This window comes from Stegodyphus dumicola, chromosome 7, assembly GCF_044657685.1.
Source record: "Stegodyphus dumicola isolate Sdum_Otavi_A_Nest chromosome 7, ASM4465768v1".
NCBI classification, from domain to species: Eukaryota; Metazoa; Arthropoda; class Arachnida; order Araneae; family Eresidae; genus Stegodyphus; species Stegodyphus dumicola.
In genome coordinates, this window is record NC_140774.1 from 142,124,012 (window position 1) to 142,143,235 (window position 19,224).

The 19,224-nt window shown below is 32.6% G+C and overlaps 1 protein-coding gene across 1 annotated transcript in view; it reads right to left on the reverse strand.

Moving 5' to 3' along the window:
- Positions 1 to 2,597: 2,597 nt before the first annotated feature.
- Positions 2,598 to 19,224, reverse strand: part of LOC118187662 (uncharacterized) — a 90,043-nt gene continuing 73,416 nt past the window's right edge. The window contains exon 2 of the mRNA XM_085820873.1: positions 2,598 to 6,035. Within this exon, the coding sequence (XP_085676999.1) occupies positions 5,853 to 6,035 (183 nt within the window). The 3' untranslated portion in view covers positions 2,598 to 5,852. The remainder of the gene's footprint in view (positions 6,036 to 19,224) is intronic.

Sequence of the window (19,224 nt, forward strand, 5' to 3'; positions counted from 1 at the left end):
AGTTATCATTTAAGTTACTAAATTATCCCACGTATTGACTTAGCATAGCGTCCACAACAATTTAAGGCAATTTCTAGGCCTTCGGCGTGTTTTTGCCGGGTGAGACCAAAAGTAAACTTTCAGTATTTTGCACTGAAAAATCTGCCATCTTGCCCGCTGGCAGAATTGCTTGTTTTCTTCTAGAAACTGTAATTTCAATTGTAAAAATTTTTTTAATAGTTTTAACGTTAATTGATGTTTTATGTTTTTCTATACCTTTCAATTTTTAAGGAAAATATTTTAAATTTTTATGTATTTTTGGCCTTGCCGCGAAGTGAGAACTGAATTAATTTGTAGCGCATGCGCATTCGGTAAGCGGTGCTGAATCGTCTGTGAAAAACTGTTTCTTTTTTATTTGTTTAATTTCTTTTATATGTCATTTTAGATTTATTATAGTATTTGAATAGAACATACGGTAATTCTTCAGATGATATAATTTTTATGCACTATGAGTTATAAAATAATTGAGATTTAGAGCTGTTAAGTGAACCTAGAGCCAAAGTGTTGCTATGGTAAATAAATATAGTGAACTTTAAAGAGTGCATTTATTCTATTGTGGTTTATGCGCTGTCGACGAAGTAGATTTAATTCAAAACTCGTTAACTGTTAATTCAATATGTTTAAATGAAATGCAGAAAAATTGCGTATAATTTAATATTCCGTACGAGGAAGTCATGTAGTATACACATCAGATTTTTTTATATTCGTTGTAACATTTAATTTGGGGATGCAAATTGATGAAGATATCCAGATTTGCTGCAGATATTTTCACCTGCAAAATTGTTACTGCTTGGGGTTGTAAGAAAAGGTACCGAATTTTTTATTAATTTTTTTTAGCTCTTCTGGTATGTTTATTGACAAAGGTTATGCGAACTGTTAACACTCAAAAATACAAACTCGGTTTTTGAAAACACTGGAAAATATCTAAGTGTGTAGTTTAATTAATCTTTGTTATGAAGCTGTGGATGGCAATGGTTTGTAAAGCAATTTAAATGGAATCCTAAGTTTCAGGCTTTTATTTTGGGAAACACTAAGTTGTTATTTTTATATATTTCAAATTGTGAATTTTAAGATTCCAATAATACATCTACTAAAATGTTATAAGCCTTATTATTATGATCTAATTTTATGATTTGCATTCTGAGAACTCTTCTGGTGTTATTTTAAGATACGAGATGATTGACCTCTAAGGCATCAATTGCCTACTTTAGTTATTATTTAATTAAGTTATTAGTTATTGTTACTTTAAAATGTATTTCTCCCGCCTTCCTAGCATACCTTCGTGGTGTAGTGGTCTGCACGCTGGGCGCAGCAAAGCATTACACAACGCAGAGGTCCGCGGTTCGACTACCGGCGAAGGCATTTGCTCATTTTTCATCTTTCCTGCTTCCAAATCACCTAATGTCTCTACAGTGGCGCCCGAACTAAAAGGGTGTTGGATGATGATTCTCCACACCCAGGATTTGGCGATTGGATCGCCTAAAACCGCAATTGCCCTTTAAAAGGGGGAGTATATAAGGTGTTTCTCCCGCCTTCCTAGCATGCTTTCGTGGTGTGGTGGACTGCACTCTGGGCGTGTATTCCAGAGGTCCGCGGTTCGATTCCCGGCAAAAGCGTTTGCTCATTTTTCATCTTTCCTGCTTCCAAATGTCTCTACAACTTAAGTTATTATTTCTGCGGCTAAGAGTGACATTAGCATTTTGGCAGTTTTTACGCATTCTCTTTTTCGATTCGTTACACAATCTGAGGTTTACTATTCTTTTAAGAAAGTTAACTTTTTTTTGTCATTAATTAAATTTGGAATATTATGTCAATTGCAGTGAGAACACAGCAATGTCAATTTTCGTTACGTTTTTTTCAAACCATTTAAGTTTCCTAGTTATATAAATGTAACGTAACGTATATAAATATAAACGTAACGTATATAAATACTCCTAGCTACGTAACTTCATATAATTTATAGGATGTAACGTATATGACATTATTATAGGAAGAATTCTGTTAATTAATGCTAAAATGTTTAGAGGTAAAAATTGGAACAAATGATCCCGAAATTTGTTGCTGACAACAGATTTTTTGGAACTCAGCCCAACGTCATCAAAGCGTTGTTGTTACGGTAGCGTTCAAAGCAGTGTTATTACTGCATTGTTATCAAAGTGCTGTTGTTATATTCGTAGAAATTGTCTTGTAAACATACAAAAGTTTGTGTGACCGGAAAAAAACGAGCTCTAGGATTCGGAACATATTTAGGGTGCTTTCGATAAGAATCAAGTTGTATAATGTTGAAGCTACTACTAAAGTTGTGATCCATAAGGTTGCTATGCTGGGAAATTTCAGTAGCTTCTAAGAAATTACAACTGAAGTGTGAATTAGTGGGAACAATAATTTGTCCTTCAGAAAATAAATGTTATAGTTTGTTATCTTAACAATAAAATGTGATGGTTAACTTTAACCATCACATTCATTCTATTTATCCTATTCGATATATGTTAAACAGAAGAAACATGATCCAGAATGACTCCTAATGACTTCTGCATAAAATATACAAAATGCATATACATATACAAAAGCAGGCGTTTAATAAATGCAACAATATCATAAGTAGCAGAAACAATGTTTACATGCACATAATTTTATGACTCTATTAATTACCAGCTCAAATAATAGTTTATATGCAATTAATTACTGATGTTCTGAGCTTAGAAACTAAAGTTTATCATAATCACAGACATATATCATTAGATTCCTCCACGCGGTTCCATCTAAATTATTAGATTTGACAGTTATCTTAGGAAACTGATTTTAAATACGCACTAGAGTTCAAAATAAAACAAAATTTCACATTTGGTTAATTATCTCCAGAACTTAAGGATAGTTTCTTTTTAAATTTGGCATACATTGGGTATTATGAAAAGTCATACCATACAAGAATCATGATACACAAGCACGATCTTATGTAGAAAAGTTCTAAAACAAGGGTTTCAAGGAAAAAAAAAAAGAGGATAATAAGTGGTATGGTTCTTTCTAACAGGCACACAACTCTCACAATTTACTTCATACTGGAAATGGTGCAGTTTACAAATTCCTGTGGCAATCAATCCTACTCTTGTAGCAAAGCTGTTTTCGGGTCTCTTAGGTTTCTGGGGAAGGAAGAGACTTGTTACAATTGTCCACTTAAGAATGCTCTAGACATATTCTAAAGTATTTGTGTCTTCAGATATGGTTGGTCAGTCCCTTCAATTAATATCTGAGTTTCCACAAAATCATTCCCCAGGCTATCATTATGGAAAGTAGCCTTGTCGTCCATAAAAATGAGCTTGGAGCCAACTTTACCGCTGAAAAAAAGGTAGAAAAGGCCTTAAGATATCTTCCTGCACCTTACAACAATCGCCTTTATCAAACCTAATGAGCGAGCTGTGAAGCGAATGATCGCTGAGTTGACGTGTATAACGACAAAGTCCAGAGAAGGGTTAAAATACCCTTTTATTCATTGACTCAATAATAACAGATGGCCACTTCTCGGGCTTACAGGGAAGCCTTCACTTGGGCTTTAAATCAAGAGAAGAAAATAAGAAAATTTTATGGACGGCAACGGTTGTCCACATAGAGCTACTAGTAGATGATTTTCTGGAAAGCAAGGATATTAACCGGATAGGTTGATCAACTAGATTTAAAGATCTAAGATCTTACGGAATTCGTCTGACACGCGTCTGAGGTAGCAGCTGCAACATATCTACATTGTTCCAGAGACTTCCAAGGTCTTGAAATAGCGTTGTTGCAGGTGTGGGATCGACGGAAACAAGAACTTATAAACAGATTATTTCTAACATGAAGTAACGTTATGATACCTGCATGACTTCAAGAGAGAGAATCCAACCCATATTTACCTCTTTTATTGTTCGACCTTGCTACTGTTTCAGACCCTCCTACGCCGATGAGTCTTACGCCCAATCATGCATATGTACCATGATTGTTGCTTATTGTTTTTGCATTTATCAGTCTAACTCCATACTGAGTTTGATTAACATTTATCCTTCAGTTTCGGAGATGATTTACCAGATGTAAAAATTCTGTTAATTTGAATTTCAGTGTAAATCAGCTTATTTGATTTTAACATGGCATGCTGAAATTTTAAATACTTGATTACTAAGTTGAATTAGCATAAAATAGAAACGCAGACTTAAAAAGTATTTAAGTTATAAACATTTGTTTTTAATTATTTTGCTTAATGTTTAACTAACTTTCAATGTAATAGTTTATGTCTTTTTAAGATGGGATAGTATGAATTCCTTAATAATTTAATTTAGCCATAATCAGTATTTATAATATACAAGATCCACTAAAAACTCTTCTCAGATTCAAACTTCTTCTCAGACTAGAAACTCTTCTCTCTGAATTATAAAGCTGGTTTGAAACTAGTAATTTTTAGGCTATCTCTTTTAAACTTATGTTAATGGGAAGAGCGTAGCCGTATTAGGTATTTCAGAGCCGAAAGGAATAACTGATTTCTCAGAAATCAATTATACCGTCACAGAAAACTTTTGCTTCTAAGAAAAGGAGATCTATATACGAACGTCTCCGAAACGGTTAAAATTTTATTCAGAAACTTAAGATCACTTTCTACCTAATTTCATATTTATATTATTCTTCAAGTACTAAATACAGACAAAAAATATCGTACTTGTCAAAAAACGTGCTCCCTTCATTGTGCAGTCAGAAAATGACTTTATGTTGGCTAAATTTCATAAGCCATTGTCAACGTCCTATTGCCATTGTCAGCTAAACATGTGGTGGCTAAATGTTGTCCTTTAAATGTGCTATTAATTAAATGTCCTGTCGGCTAAGTATTCTTGTTGGTTAAGAGGGTTTTGGCTAAGTATCCGTGAACGCCATTTCAAGTAAGAAAAGTTATATGTCTACCATTATTTGTTCTTAATAGTCTCCAAAAAAAAAAAAAAGATAAACACCCCTACATTTTTATTTAATATCGTGAATGATAATCCATTAATTTTAATCAGACTTCAAGGAAAGTATTCTAAACAATTGTTCAGACAAAAGCGTAAGTTCGAAGTGAGTGCTTTCGTAGGCCGCAATGTTAGGCTTACGTAAATGCATCGCTTCCAGAGAAGTAATTGAAGCTCTTTTTTGTGGTTTGGTTTGCTCTTTTGTAAACTTCGATATAAATGATAACCCAACAGCGCAAGGGCCGGGGTATATGGGGAATGCGACATCATTTCCTAACGAAGCTCCAATAATTTCGTGTTACTGAAAGATGCTTGAGGCCTCGCATTGATAGAACAAGATTCCTTTGCGATTTGCCAATTCTGGCCTTTTCTTTTTTATTGCTTCCTCCAATTTTAAAAGTTGTTTTGCAGTAAACATCTGAGTTGATCGTTTGCTTGCTTGGAAGCAGCTCAAAATACACAGCACCTTTCTAATCCCACAATTGACAGCACGATCTTTTTCTGTGCTGTTTAGCTCGATATGATTTATGCTGACTCATCATGCTTGGAATATAATCGTTTTCGATTAATGTTGTTATAAACGGTCCACTTTTTATTACCAGTGATAATTCATTTCAGAAAACTCTCTGTTGCATTACGTTTGAAATGCGTATCTCAGATATTGATTCGTCATGTTAATTTAATTTCTTTTAATTCACGCGGAACTCAAATATCATGCTTCTTAACGAGTTCAAAGACATCTTATGTGGTTTTCAATTGTTGTGTGTTGTGTTTCAATTACCCTTTTTGCAATCTCTTACACAATTAGAAGACGATTCGATTCAGTTCTGGCTATAATTTTGTCATCATCTACCTCAGAAGCTCAGCCAGAACGTTGGTCATCTTCAAGTGAAAAATGTCCAGAACGAATTTTTTAAACCAATTCTGACACTTTCGTTCTGTTAAGTAATCAGCACCATTAACTTCACATATCACTTTGTGAGCCTCAGCCGCTTTCTTGCCTTTATGAAAATAAAGTGTCGATTGCCAAACCTGAAAAGAGAAAAATATATATATATATAAGATTGACAGAAAAATAACGAAACGAATGTAACGGTGTCTGTTTGTGCAAACCGAAATTACTTTCTTAGTAACCTAATATTTTTAATAAAATTTGAATCTTTCACAGCCAATAATTTATGTACATTTAATTAGTCAAACTCTTTCTCTGAGTTGAACGCATTTTCTTCCCGTCACCTCACATTCTTCGTAAGATAAATACTCAGTTTTAATCCCACGGTTGGTTCTAAGATATATATAGCAACGATCTCAAACTGGACACACGCAGGCCACATGCGTCGCTTGAAGTTATTTTTCGCAGATCCCGAATCTATTTCCCCTAAATTAAATAGCAGTATTATGACATTAATTACTACGTAAAAAATTTGGAGAAAGCTTTATAAGGCAATTTCTCCCTCCTTTCTGCATGCCTTCGTGAAGTAACGGTAGAAAACTCGGCGGGTATTCGAGAGGTCCAGGTTCGAATCCCGGTGAGGGCATGGCCCATTTTTAGAGTACTTCTGCTTCAAAAAATCCTAATGACTAGCAGTGGCATCTGTACTAGGAGTTGGTGGACGGTGATTCTTCACTACCAAGATTTGGCGACTGGGTCCCCTAATCCCCAGTCTCCCTTTCAAAGGGAGAGTATATAAGGTGTTTTCGCTCCTTTCTGCATGCCCTCGTGGTGTAACGCGTATCGAGAGGCGTATTCGAGAGGTCGCAGCGAGGGCTTTGCTCATTTTTCGCGCTTCCTACTTCAAAAATCCTATTGACTCTACTTGTTTATGATTTTATTTATTGGAATCCCATTCTATATTATTTTCATTACCGTTAAAAACGAACCAGTGTAATAACCCAGAAAATCTGCAAATTAATTTGCACCATGATATAAATTTTATTCCAAAATATGACTGATTACTTTTTTATTTCGTATTTTACGAAAAGTAAATACTTTCATTACGGAATTTTTCAATAAGAATAATCGCTTTGCTTGGAAGAACGATTATATGTTAATAGATTTTTTTCGTAGTTGAAAATTAATAAGTCTAAGAAAAGAACCAGAATGATCGTTGAACATCAACAATTCGTTTATCAAACTTGAAACGCCGTCAGGTGTTGTAGCTGAAAGTTGTTACAAGAAATAAAATATTTTGCAATTATTTATATAAAAAAATTTTTATTTTATGTATGCGTCGAAAAAAAGTTTAATAAATAAAAGAAGAGAAATATTTCGTTATTCTTTCTTCTCAAATTTTGTCCCACTTGGAAAATTTTCGTGATTTGTTTATTTTTAGTTTAAGTGGCTATTTAGAGATTTATTAAGTAAATTAGAATTATTTAAAATAAATGCCATTCTAAAAATTTAATATTTAGCTATCAGTATGTATGAAATGAAAATTGTAAACATCAGAAATGTTTTCAGATACCAATCTTTAGATTTCGGACAGAAAATAAATATAAACTGGATTGCTTTTCCTTTCTACCAGTATTGTTCATATGTATAATTTGAAAAGTATGTAGTAAATAAAATTTTTAATTTAGGCTTTTTTTAGCGACTTTTTTAAACAAAATTTTTTTTGTTTAAAAAAATATTTCCGTTTTGTTAAAGTCATTTTCGACCCCTCAGTTGTTTCCAGGTTGTGCATTCGGTCCACATGCAATATAAGTCTAAAACCACAGATCTGAATGCTGCCTGGGACCACTGAACATTCTGCATGTCATTTGTCTTCGGAGCGAAAGATTTGACACTTCCATTGTTTAAAAATTATGAAGTGACAATGCTCCCATTACACTATTAATATTTTTTTCACACCAGATAGATATCAAAAATGATAATATTGAAAATATACAGCACGTTTCATTTCTTGAAGATTTTCTTATTGTTGTAGATTTAAAATTCGTGTACATTAAACAAATCCTTCAAAATGCAAGTCCAGTGTTCTTTGATTTCGTACTATACTAAGTCATGATCCCAGTAGTTTATTTTTACCACTGTCAGCGTAATTTATTTTTTGTAGGAAACAGTTGACGCTTACAATCACAATGACAGTTATCGTTTAATAAAAGATATATATCTTCATCTTGTTATATAATGTTTATAATATAATAATAATATATAATGTTTGATTACATTTTTTTTTAGTAAGTAAAATATTTGGGGAAGATACATCTACAGTTAGTACATTCTGCAAATGCATTCAATCTTCTTTTTTGTTTATATTAATTGACATTTATGTATTTATGTTTTTAAGTAGGAGGAAAAACCAATAAAAAATACTTATCATATGAACCATCGTATCTCTTCCATCTGCTCAGAACGAGATTTACAAGGGTTTAAAGTTTGCGTGAAACGTTGCGTAAATTCGGTTTGAAATGAAGGGCCAAGTTGTTTCAAACCGACTTCTTCCATTTTTTTTTTATTTGTATGAAGTTCCGAGCCTCACGTTCTGCGCGCATTTGTTTCCTTGTTGCGAATATAGAAGCGAAAAGTAAACATTCTCAAGCGGGAGGGCCACCGCGTCATCAAAACTCTAATAAACTATATTTATTTTATTTCGTCCACGGCGAGAAGTCGAAACTTTCTGTTGAGGTATATACAGTTGCAAAGAGAGAATCTACTTATAGCCGGCGAAAAACCTCAAGCTGAGTTGAATCTCAAAATAGCAAACGTCTGCTGATCTGGAGACGTACGCGCTCATGTAACCCTCTCTCCTGTGACGTTAGTATTTTTTTTTCCCTTCCCTTATTCCTGCCCCCTTTTTCTATCTTCAAAATTTGCGGACAAACTGAACGAAAGAAAAACACTTTTTTCGATCGTTTCAACACAGAATTATCGCTTTCCTATGCAGAGTTTTAAGAGGTGATGGTCTGGGAGGATTTCACCAGCGTCGAAACGAATTCTTCTAAATCGACCGGTGGCAAACCATAAATCACCCTTAGCTAGACACTAAGTGCGAAAGACCTTTTAACATCTGACATCCCTCCAAACGCAAATAGAACTGTGAAAAGAACAGTTCGTAAATTCGCTATTCCAAAAAAACATTTTGTTGAAACTTTATAAATAACAAATTTAGTTTTAAAACAATGGGCCTTACATCATGACTGACTGGGTAACATTTTGCAAATACCTCCCTGGAAACACTGTTACGTATCTCTGCAATAAACAAAAGTCATCTCTCTCTGAAAACAATATTATTGTTGTCTTTATAATCAATTGCGACCTTATGCTCTTAAATATATAAAAAAAAAAAAAAATACATATCAACATACCTAGATGCAGTGGTGGAACTGCAGTGGTTTGCCACCGGTCGATTTAGAAGAATTCAGCAATAGTTTCTCTATGGTAATGTCGACTAACTGGATGTAGTAGAAACTCGATATGTCATTCCCGCAACGATCGTTTTCCCGCATGACAGATTTTTATCTAACAAATATTATTTATTCCGCATCCATCGTTCCCCAAACGATTACAAGTGGAAACATCGCGAACGAAAACTCGCTGAGAAAACAACGCAAGTGGAAATAAAAAAACTTACAAAATCATCTCAGATATGCTTTTTATGACAGAAAACATTTTAAGTGAATTTTCGAGTAATGAGTTTTGAGCGCATGAAGAAATAGGTTACATTTTTACTTCTGTATTTCACATTTTTATATTAACTAATACACTTTTACTGAAAAAGCAAAAAGAAAATTTAAGCACTGAAAATTAGCAAAACATTATGCTACATATAGCAGTTGATAAACTTTTAAACTTTTGTATTTTCCTCTTTCTAATACTTTTAATATTATGCATTTTTATAAACAATCTACTAATTCGTCTAAATAAAAGAGGTTAATTAAATAACTTTGAGAAACATAAGTTTAAAATTCTTTTAACTGCTACGTGTAGCTGTAATTTTTTCCAGATTATTAATGCTTAAGTTTTCTGTCTTTTTTTTTTTTTTTTTTTTTTAAGTAAACGTTTATTATTTGATATAAAAATACGAAATATAGAGTAAATGGTAGTTGTAATTGTAAAAATACAACTTCTTGCGCTCAAAAATCACTAGACGAAAATTCGCTTAAAATTTGTAGTCAGAAACGTATTTCTGCAGTGTTATCGTCGTGCAATGAATTGTAGATGCTTCGTTTTTCATCACGATATTTTTTACCACGATGTTTTAAAATCACGAAGTTTTGAGCCGCATTACTTTCTACAACGATAGTGTAGAATTGCGATGTCGTCACGCATTTTTTTCCTTCCACGACATTTTTCCATTGCGATGTTTTCTCCGCGATGTTTTCGGCTGACACCCCTCAGACTATCGTCTTACTATACTAATCGTTTGTAAATCACGTTCTGGGAACAACATTTCTTGCGTAAATTGAGCATAAAGTAAACAGTAAATCAGCAAAAACAGTAAATCTAGCATAAAGCATAAAAATAATTTTAAAAAATTAATCTGAAAGCTTTCAGATTTTATATTACGTCGAAGGGGCATTTTTTTTTTTTTTTTTTTTTTATTTATATATAAACGTTTCGAGAGAATGCTAATGTTCCTTTGGGCTAAAAATATATAAAAACACCCTTTCTTTAGAATTTCCGATAGATAGTCTCGCGCGCTGGAGTTAAAAATGTTTTTCTTTCGTACAGTGTTGCAGTTCGTACAGTGCTTTTTCTTCGTACAGAAATTTTGTCACCGCTGTACTGATACACCCTGTAAAACAATCACATCACACAAGCAAGATCATGCGTGCAAAAGAATCGTGTACGCAGACAGATCTGAAACACAGATTGCAAACAAAAAATTAGGTAAACATCGGTTTATAATCAGTCGTATAGTCTTCCCAGTAGTCATATAGTCCTTCCAGGCGTTACTTCATACTAAACATGAAGAAGTATATGATTCCCTGTAGCAGCTGGTTGCTACTCCTGCAACTTGTTTCTTTTCTACTCTTAAATTTTATTTTAAAAAATCTTAAAATAATCTGCGCAAACATTACATGCAGTGCATATTGTACTCCTTGAAGATTTCCATATTCTTACTTTAAAGATACGCTCTTAACATGCTTTTCTTCAAGGATTGCTTTTAAAAAAATTAACACGTTTTCAGCCTCGGGAATTTTAATTACTGCAATAGTATGTCTTCAACCCCTGGAAGTTTCGAGTTCTGCGTTTCTTTTATCATTGCAGTCACTCTCTTCGGTGATTTGTTTTCGGAGCAGCATTGCGATTGAGGAATTCTGTTTTTCTCAGTTGTTTGCAAATTCCCTACTCCTGACCTGTCTAAGAAATTCCATAATTTAATTAATACAAATACGTCTTCTTTAATTTTAATTTTACTGATTTTTAGAAGTTCATTCTTGTAAATATAAGTGCATATCATTACAACCCACTGCTTTCATAAAACTCTTAAACAAACTTAATTGTATAACGAAATGAAGGCAGTAAGATATTTTTAGAACAGACAAGCAAAAGATGAACGATATTCCTGCCCTGAGTAAGTGACTCTCATTTTATTTTTCTATTTAATATAATTTTTTATCTAAGCTACTGTACGAATATATGAAGTAACAAGATTTAGTTTACTCTAACTGTAATACTAGTAAAAGGGTTACACTTTCAAATCATCATAAATATATCAAGAATATTGCTCACATTGGACAGTAGATTGGAAAATAATTCATGTTTTCGTATGATTTCTTCCAAGTTACTCGCAGAGGCTACAGAAGCTGATGGGTATTGGTTCTCTTTGAATAAGAACTCTGTTTTCAAGTATAAAATAGCAGTGTGTAATAACGACGCTACACTTGAAATAACACTTTCAAGTGTAGCGTCGTTAGGTTATTTTGAAACAGGAGACGTGAAAAAAGTGCAGTGTCATTGCCGAGACTTGAACCCTTGATCTCTCGAATACCAATTACACCACGGAAACATGCTGAAAGGTGGGAGAAAATACATTATATTCTTCCGTTTTAAAAGGCGATTGGGGATCGCCAAATCCTGGTGGTGACGAATTATCGTCTGCCACCTTTTAGTTCCGGCACCACTTGTAGAGTCATTAGGTTATTTTGAAGCAGGAGACTGAAAAATGTGCATTGCTCTCGTTGGGACTCGAACCCGGGACTCTCTAACACGCGTCGAGTATGTTTCTAATTACACCACGAAGGCATGCTGAAAAGAGGGAGAAAATACCTTATCCAAGCTTGTTTTTGAGGAATCAATGAGACTAGATGTTTCGGATTTATGCTGTAGCTCAGGAACTCCAATCGGCTTTCGATATTATTGCAGAAAACGTTCCCTCTCCTTTGTTTAAACATTTTCTGTTGATAGAAGAAACAGACTTTCATCTCCCTGTGTAGCAGATTCTAACTTTTCAGACTTGAAGCGAATAATTTTTCTTTTAGATAAACCAAGATGACGAGCCAAATTATTTAATGATGAACCACATTCCTGCGGTTCACCTCCACATTCTGGTTAAATTTCCACAAAATTTAACTGCGATCATAAGTGAAACAAAGAAACCAAAAGCGTTTTAAAAGTAAAAAGCATTTTCTACAACTATTAGGTCACTTAATTATGTGAACTCAAGCTGGCAGCCCGTTTGAGATAGCCCCACGTCTCAAATTTGGGCCGCATGTAGCTCCCGAAGCAATTTTATGTAGTCCGCGAATACATTTCCCGTAAATCGACTAGTTATTATAACATTATTTATTACGACAAGAATTTGATAAAAGATTTCAGATTGTAATGATTTTAAATTTAGTTTTACATTACTTTCATTATCATAAAAAATGAATGTACATAATGCGTCAGAAAATATACATATGAGGCTAATTAATTTACACTTGTAAGGTATTTCACCCGCCTTCTTAGTGAGCCTTCGTGGTGTAGTGGTCTGCACGCTCAGCGCATAATTGAGAGGTCCGCGGTTCGATTCCCGGCGAAGGCGTTGCATATTTTTTATCTTGCCTGCTTTCAAAAAATACCTAATGTCTCTACACACTATGATATAAATCTTATTCACATATTTGTAAACATAGATTTAATCAACCGATTTTCGTATTTGTAAAAACCTTCAGTTATGAAGTTTTGCAGCAAGAATAATTAATCGCTTTGTTTGGGAATACATTTAAATATGAACAGATTTTTTTTCCCTCCGCTACTGAAAATTTTTAAGTCTAGGATAAAACCCAGGCTGATCAGAGCATCTGTAATTCATGATAAAGATAGATTTTAGCAACGTTTCTCCAAAGTTAGAAATTTCATCGAAATTGAAACGCCATGAAATGTTGTACATAAAAGCTGCTATAAAAAAAGAAGATTATAATTTACATGCAAACATAATACATATAAGTATTTTTTCCATATATATGTATACAGATATTTTTTCCATATATATTTTCCGCATGCGTCGAACAAAAATGTAATAAATAAAAGAAAATAATTAATAAGTTATTATTTAATTTTATTAATATTCATTTTTCCCAAATTTTGTCCGACAGAAAAGGTTAATCTTAATTTGTTTATTTGTAGTTTAAGTATAATGCCAATTGCTATTTAATGGTTAATTCAACACGTTAGAATAATTTTAAATAAATGACAGCATAAAAATTTAATATTTATCTTTCAATCCGTTTGAATTACAAAGCGTAACCAAAAAAATTTCTTGCAGATCTCAACCTTTACAATTCACACAGAATGTTACTATAAATTGGAATTTTTTTTTTTTTTTTGTATCATTGTTTCATTGTTTATGGATATTTTAGTAAATAAAATCTAAAATAAAAGAAATTCGGCGCGTCACCTGTTTTTAGACTGTGCATTTCGGCTCGCATGCAATGTGAGCTTTGAGTACACAGATTTAATTCATCATTTTCACCTCCATTTCTTTGCCGCAGGAATCTATTAGACCAGGTATGGAAAATTTGGAGCCATTGGTCTAGTTGCTGGTGACAAGTACATATAATTCATGATTCAGACTTTGAGGTTATATTTCAGGTATATTAAATAAACAATAGTAATCATTTAAATGATCGTTAAGTTCCTCCACTGCATCGAAATTGCAAAAGGTATACGACGAATTCCACTCATCCATGCAGTCAGTAATGTTACACATGAAGCATTATGGATGTAAATACCGCTGCTGATTCTGATTCATTATGTGCAGAAACTAATAAGCATTCTAAACTAAAATCTAAAACAGTTATATGTGACTCTGTATTTCGAAAGCTAATTCACCCCACATATCAGAATTTGTAAGTCCTTTTACACAATTGAAAGACATCTTGACTTTGCACAAAAATGTATTTTTACATGATGATTTCCCTTGCACTGGGCAAGTAAGCTCATAAATCCCTCATGTCGGGAAAGCAACAATAAATATGAACAAAAGTAATGCTATAGTTAAAAAATCTGATGCGGCCAACTCATGATCTCCCGCCAGTTCCTTGTTTTAAATATCAACGAACTATAAACGAGTAAAAACGTATTTCTAAAAATATAATACCTAAATTGGCTACCAGTTAAATTTCTAATTTTGCCAGCATTTATTTAAATTTTTTCATCATTGTACGAAAGAATAATTGCTCCTTATATAGCATTTTATGCAAATTTATGTTTTAAAATCATACAAAATTATAAATGAGCAATTATGGTCATAAAAAATACTACAGATATGCCATTAAAAATACGTATAAATAATATTCTTTAAGTTTTACCAAAGCAATTACAACCAGATGGAGGACTTCGAGGACTACTTGTGGTACTTGTCACAGATTGAGGAGTGTTGGTATAGTGCAGTGTTTTGTGAAATGGTAACACTGTTCATGACAGGGGATGATGTGGTAACGTACCGTCCCAAAAGTTTGGCAAGACTTATCGATGTTTTTAACATTTAAAAAAGAAAAAAAAGAAACGGAGGAGTTTCAAAAAATTGAAATGCTTTTCGAGCAGGGATTTCTTTTGTTATAAGTAAGATAATATTAAAGATATAATTGTTTTATGAAGTGGAAAGCGAAGATATTATTTTAATTTAAATGTAAAAAATGAAATTGAAAGATTTCTTCCCCTGTCTTTTTTGCCAGACAAATCTTGTTGCATCTTGTAACAGACATCTTGTTGTATTTTTCAAATAAACAACGCGCAAAGCTATACTCGTATCATTCAATTCTAGCCAGCTATATCATCCACTAAGTCACTCGTACAGTCAGTCTAAAAATTAGAACAGATTCCATTGTTTCATCGAGGCCATCGTGACTATTTTATCACTGCCTTTATTTCGTCTTTGCTTATTTTTTGCCTAGTTTTCTATTCCTGCGGTTGCACAGAGAGTATTTTAGATGTATAAAATCCTACAGCAATCACAATTTTTTTTTTTTTTTTTTTTTTTTTTTTTTTTTTTGTGTGTGTGTCTTTTATCATTTACACCTTTGTTTTTATTTGTATTTTTATTTATGTTTTGTTTATATTTAATTTCAAACCTTTTCAAAAAGATTCACTTCATAAAAAATGGGGAGTTTCTTTTGAAATAACTCAAATTATCTCTCTTAAGTAGTAGATGGAGAATATTCTTTTTTGGGGGGGAGTGGCAAGAGGCAGAGCACGATGCACGGATAATGAGGAACTCAGTGAATTCTCTCTCTGTGTTTGTTGTACTGATAAGCAACCTATTTTTATCATAATGAAAATAAATGAAAACGATTATGATGCGTGGATTGATAAAAATTTCGATCTTGGTTTTGGAACCTGAACTCGGAAATGATATTAAAAAAATCTGATGTGTACACCATATGACTTATTTGTACGAAATATTAAATTATACGCATTTTTCTTGCATTTCATTTAAACTTATTAGATTGAATTAAACCTACTTCGCCGACAGTGCATAAACCAGAATAGAATAAATGCATTCTTTAAAATTCACTTTGCTTACCATAGCGACACTCTAGCGCTAGGTTTACCTAACAGTATTATATTTCGTTCATATTATAACTCAGAATGCACCAAATTTATATCATTTAAAGAATTATCTAATCGTTGCCACATGTTCTATTCAAATACTATAATAAAGGTAGAACTATGTATAAAACAAATTAAGCAAACAAAACAAAAAAGAAACAGTTTTCACAGACGATTAAGTATTTCTCATTCAATTAATTCAGTTTTCACTTCGCGACAAGGCAAAAATACATAAAAACTCAAAATATCTGTATTAAAAATTACGAAGTAAATCTTAAACGCTTATTTCCTCGAAAAAATTCCAGAAAGTATTAAGCATGATTTAAATAATAAATGAAGGCGTTATCTTTGTTGTTGCGAAGCTAAGTTTCTCTAGATTGGCAACAAATCCGCTACTCAGCTGTTTCAAATGTAAACAAGAGCAATGGCCGCCATCAAATTAGGCTTAGCGGCACTTAAACAATTTTAAAATTGTTCATAATTCTAAAAATATTGCATACAGATTTACTTTACAGGCATAAAACCCTTAACCGGAAGATTAAAAACAACATAATTCAATCATTTTTAAAGCAAAAAATGTACAATTTACAAACATATAAGAGTAAAGAAACTGAGATCACTGAGCCGGGTTACAGAGTGGATATATTTATAAATATATTTATATACGTTTGGCGCGGCCGATTGAAACCAAAATACGAGGTGCACATCTACATGTTATAGTAGTCTTATATACAAAATTTCAAAGTTCTGAGGCTACTCGTTTTTGAGTTATGCTAGATACGTAAGTACGTACGTACATTCGTACGCACGTACGTACATACGTTTGTACAGACGCCACGAAAAATTCTCTTCAGAATTCATTTTAAAGCAGTTTTTTAGTTTTTTTGGAGGAAAAGAGTCTTTTATTCTGTCCTAACGTACAGATATCACGCAAAACCATCGTTAAATTGCATTCGAAAGCAGTCAAAGTGGATATTTTCGTTGAAATATGCTACTTGAAGCTTTTCGCGATTACAATACTCCCTTTTTACTTCGTACAAGTAAGTAAAAATGATAATTTTAGAGCATAAATTTTTCAAGTATTAAAAATTAAAACAATGCGCAGCTTAGCTACAAATATTAGCCATCAACAATACAGATATTACTTTAATTTAGATTGCTGATTTAATTAATAATGTATGCAATTATTAATCTTTTTTTCCCTTAGAAAAAATTAGTATTATAAAGGGAATAAATTTTAACTGGTCCTTTTGTAATTTTCTTTTACGGACTTTAAAATTCTAACATCAAAAAATGTATCGGTTAAAAAATTTTAAATATTCGACAGTTCTAAAAAAAACTCTTCACCCTTTTATAAAACACCTTAAAAACAAGAATTATATAAAAAAAATATTAATTAGACATCTTTTTATAATTTTTTAAAACGAACCGCATTTTTATAAGCTTTTTTCCGTCTGCTATACCCATTTGTTGCTACGGTCAAAGTATTCCCATTGCATGGTGCTCAAGGCCTTTGCCAACGACATGCATTATCTTATACTCCTTGCCAAGACGAATTTCGTTGGCTTGTTCTGATTCAAACAGAAGGGGGGGAAACCTTTTAAATGAAGTTTGCATAAAAATTTTAATGTAGTTTCCGAATTTTTGGCGAAATTTAAAGTATCACTGGATTTTTTCCGACCATTTTTCATAAATGAATTGTTGGAAATACAAAATGGTTTTAATTGCCAATGTGTCATGGAGTCTAAACAGATAAAACTAAAAAATGTTTATATAAAATAAGCTTTTATTTAAAACTCATAAAATAATTAATGAACTAAAACAAGAAAAATAATTTGTCATATAGTTTCATGGGAACAAGCCATTAAATTAATTCCTCTTAAAAAATTCTTCTATAATTTATATCGATAATGAATAATTCGTCCAAATAAAGAAACATATTAATCCAATTGCATTGCCAAAAGCAGAAGTCATTATCTTTATAAACTTATCAAAGGTGCCCCATCCTTTCATTATTCGTGATATAAAATTGTAAATGAATTTTGTGAAGAGGATTATTTAATCTCTTATTGGCATTAAACTATATGAAAAAGTAGTAGTATGGAGTGTGTAAATTTAAGTGTAAACAATAATTATTTCTTCCACTTCAGTATTTTAATGGAAAGGATAAATTCTAACCTTCAAATTTATTAATGAAGTATTTAAATAAATTTATTAAATACGTTTCTTTACTAACAACTAAAAAACATACGTTAAGTAAAATTTAGTTTCTTAGAAGAAGTTAATCGCGCTCTCATTATTAAAAAAGAAACTTTAAAACTGTTTAAAGTAAAATAGATGCTACCTTTTTCTTACATGATTGTTTGATAATGAAAAATGGAACTTTCCGCGTAAACCAAATGAACGAAGATTCAATATCTTCAAATAACTTTGGAATCATTAGCGAATTATAATCCGAGTTTTCCGATACCATGTCTTTTGAACAATTCCAAGTGTGTGTTATTCACCTCTTGAGCAACATCTGAAAGAAACTTTCTACGGCCTCTTGCTTAATTCAGACGGGAACAGGAAGACTCCTTTAGGACTATAAATGTATTTTCGGGCCATGTCATTCTAGAAGATTACTTCACATAAAATACAGTTACCTTTTCCGAATCTTTTTAATTCGAAAGTGTCTGCGTTCTTCTCTTGGTTTTCCTTCAGAGTTAACCTTAACTTCGACCGCAGGTGAACAACCTCTTTCTGCTCTGCGCAATCTCCTTCGATTCCTCGGTGAAATCTGAACACGAAGATCATTGTTCTTCTGCCAAGATACATGGGTGGGTAGAAGCGAAGGGGTGTTTCACCTGGGGGAATGCCTTTTCGAAGTCTACGCTTAATTAAGAAAGACACTTTCACCCTTTGTCTACATTCGCTGCGGCAGATCCTTTTGATAGATTCTTTAGGTGGGTATTCTGAGGTGAACCACGGTCTCGTTGACTGATGCCAGCAGGGAACAAAATTAATACACTTAATTCCATCGCCCTGGAGGCAACGAGAGGTTCATATTCTCTCATGTATTGATTATTCTTCAACAAAAGAACAATTACATAACATTATTTTCATAAATTATACATAAGTAGGCGTTATATAATATGTAAGACTGTTTTCAAGATGATATAAAATAAAGAAAATGTTGCATATATATTGTATAATACATGTTTTAATATTAATAATATATATTGTATAATAAACAATAGT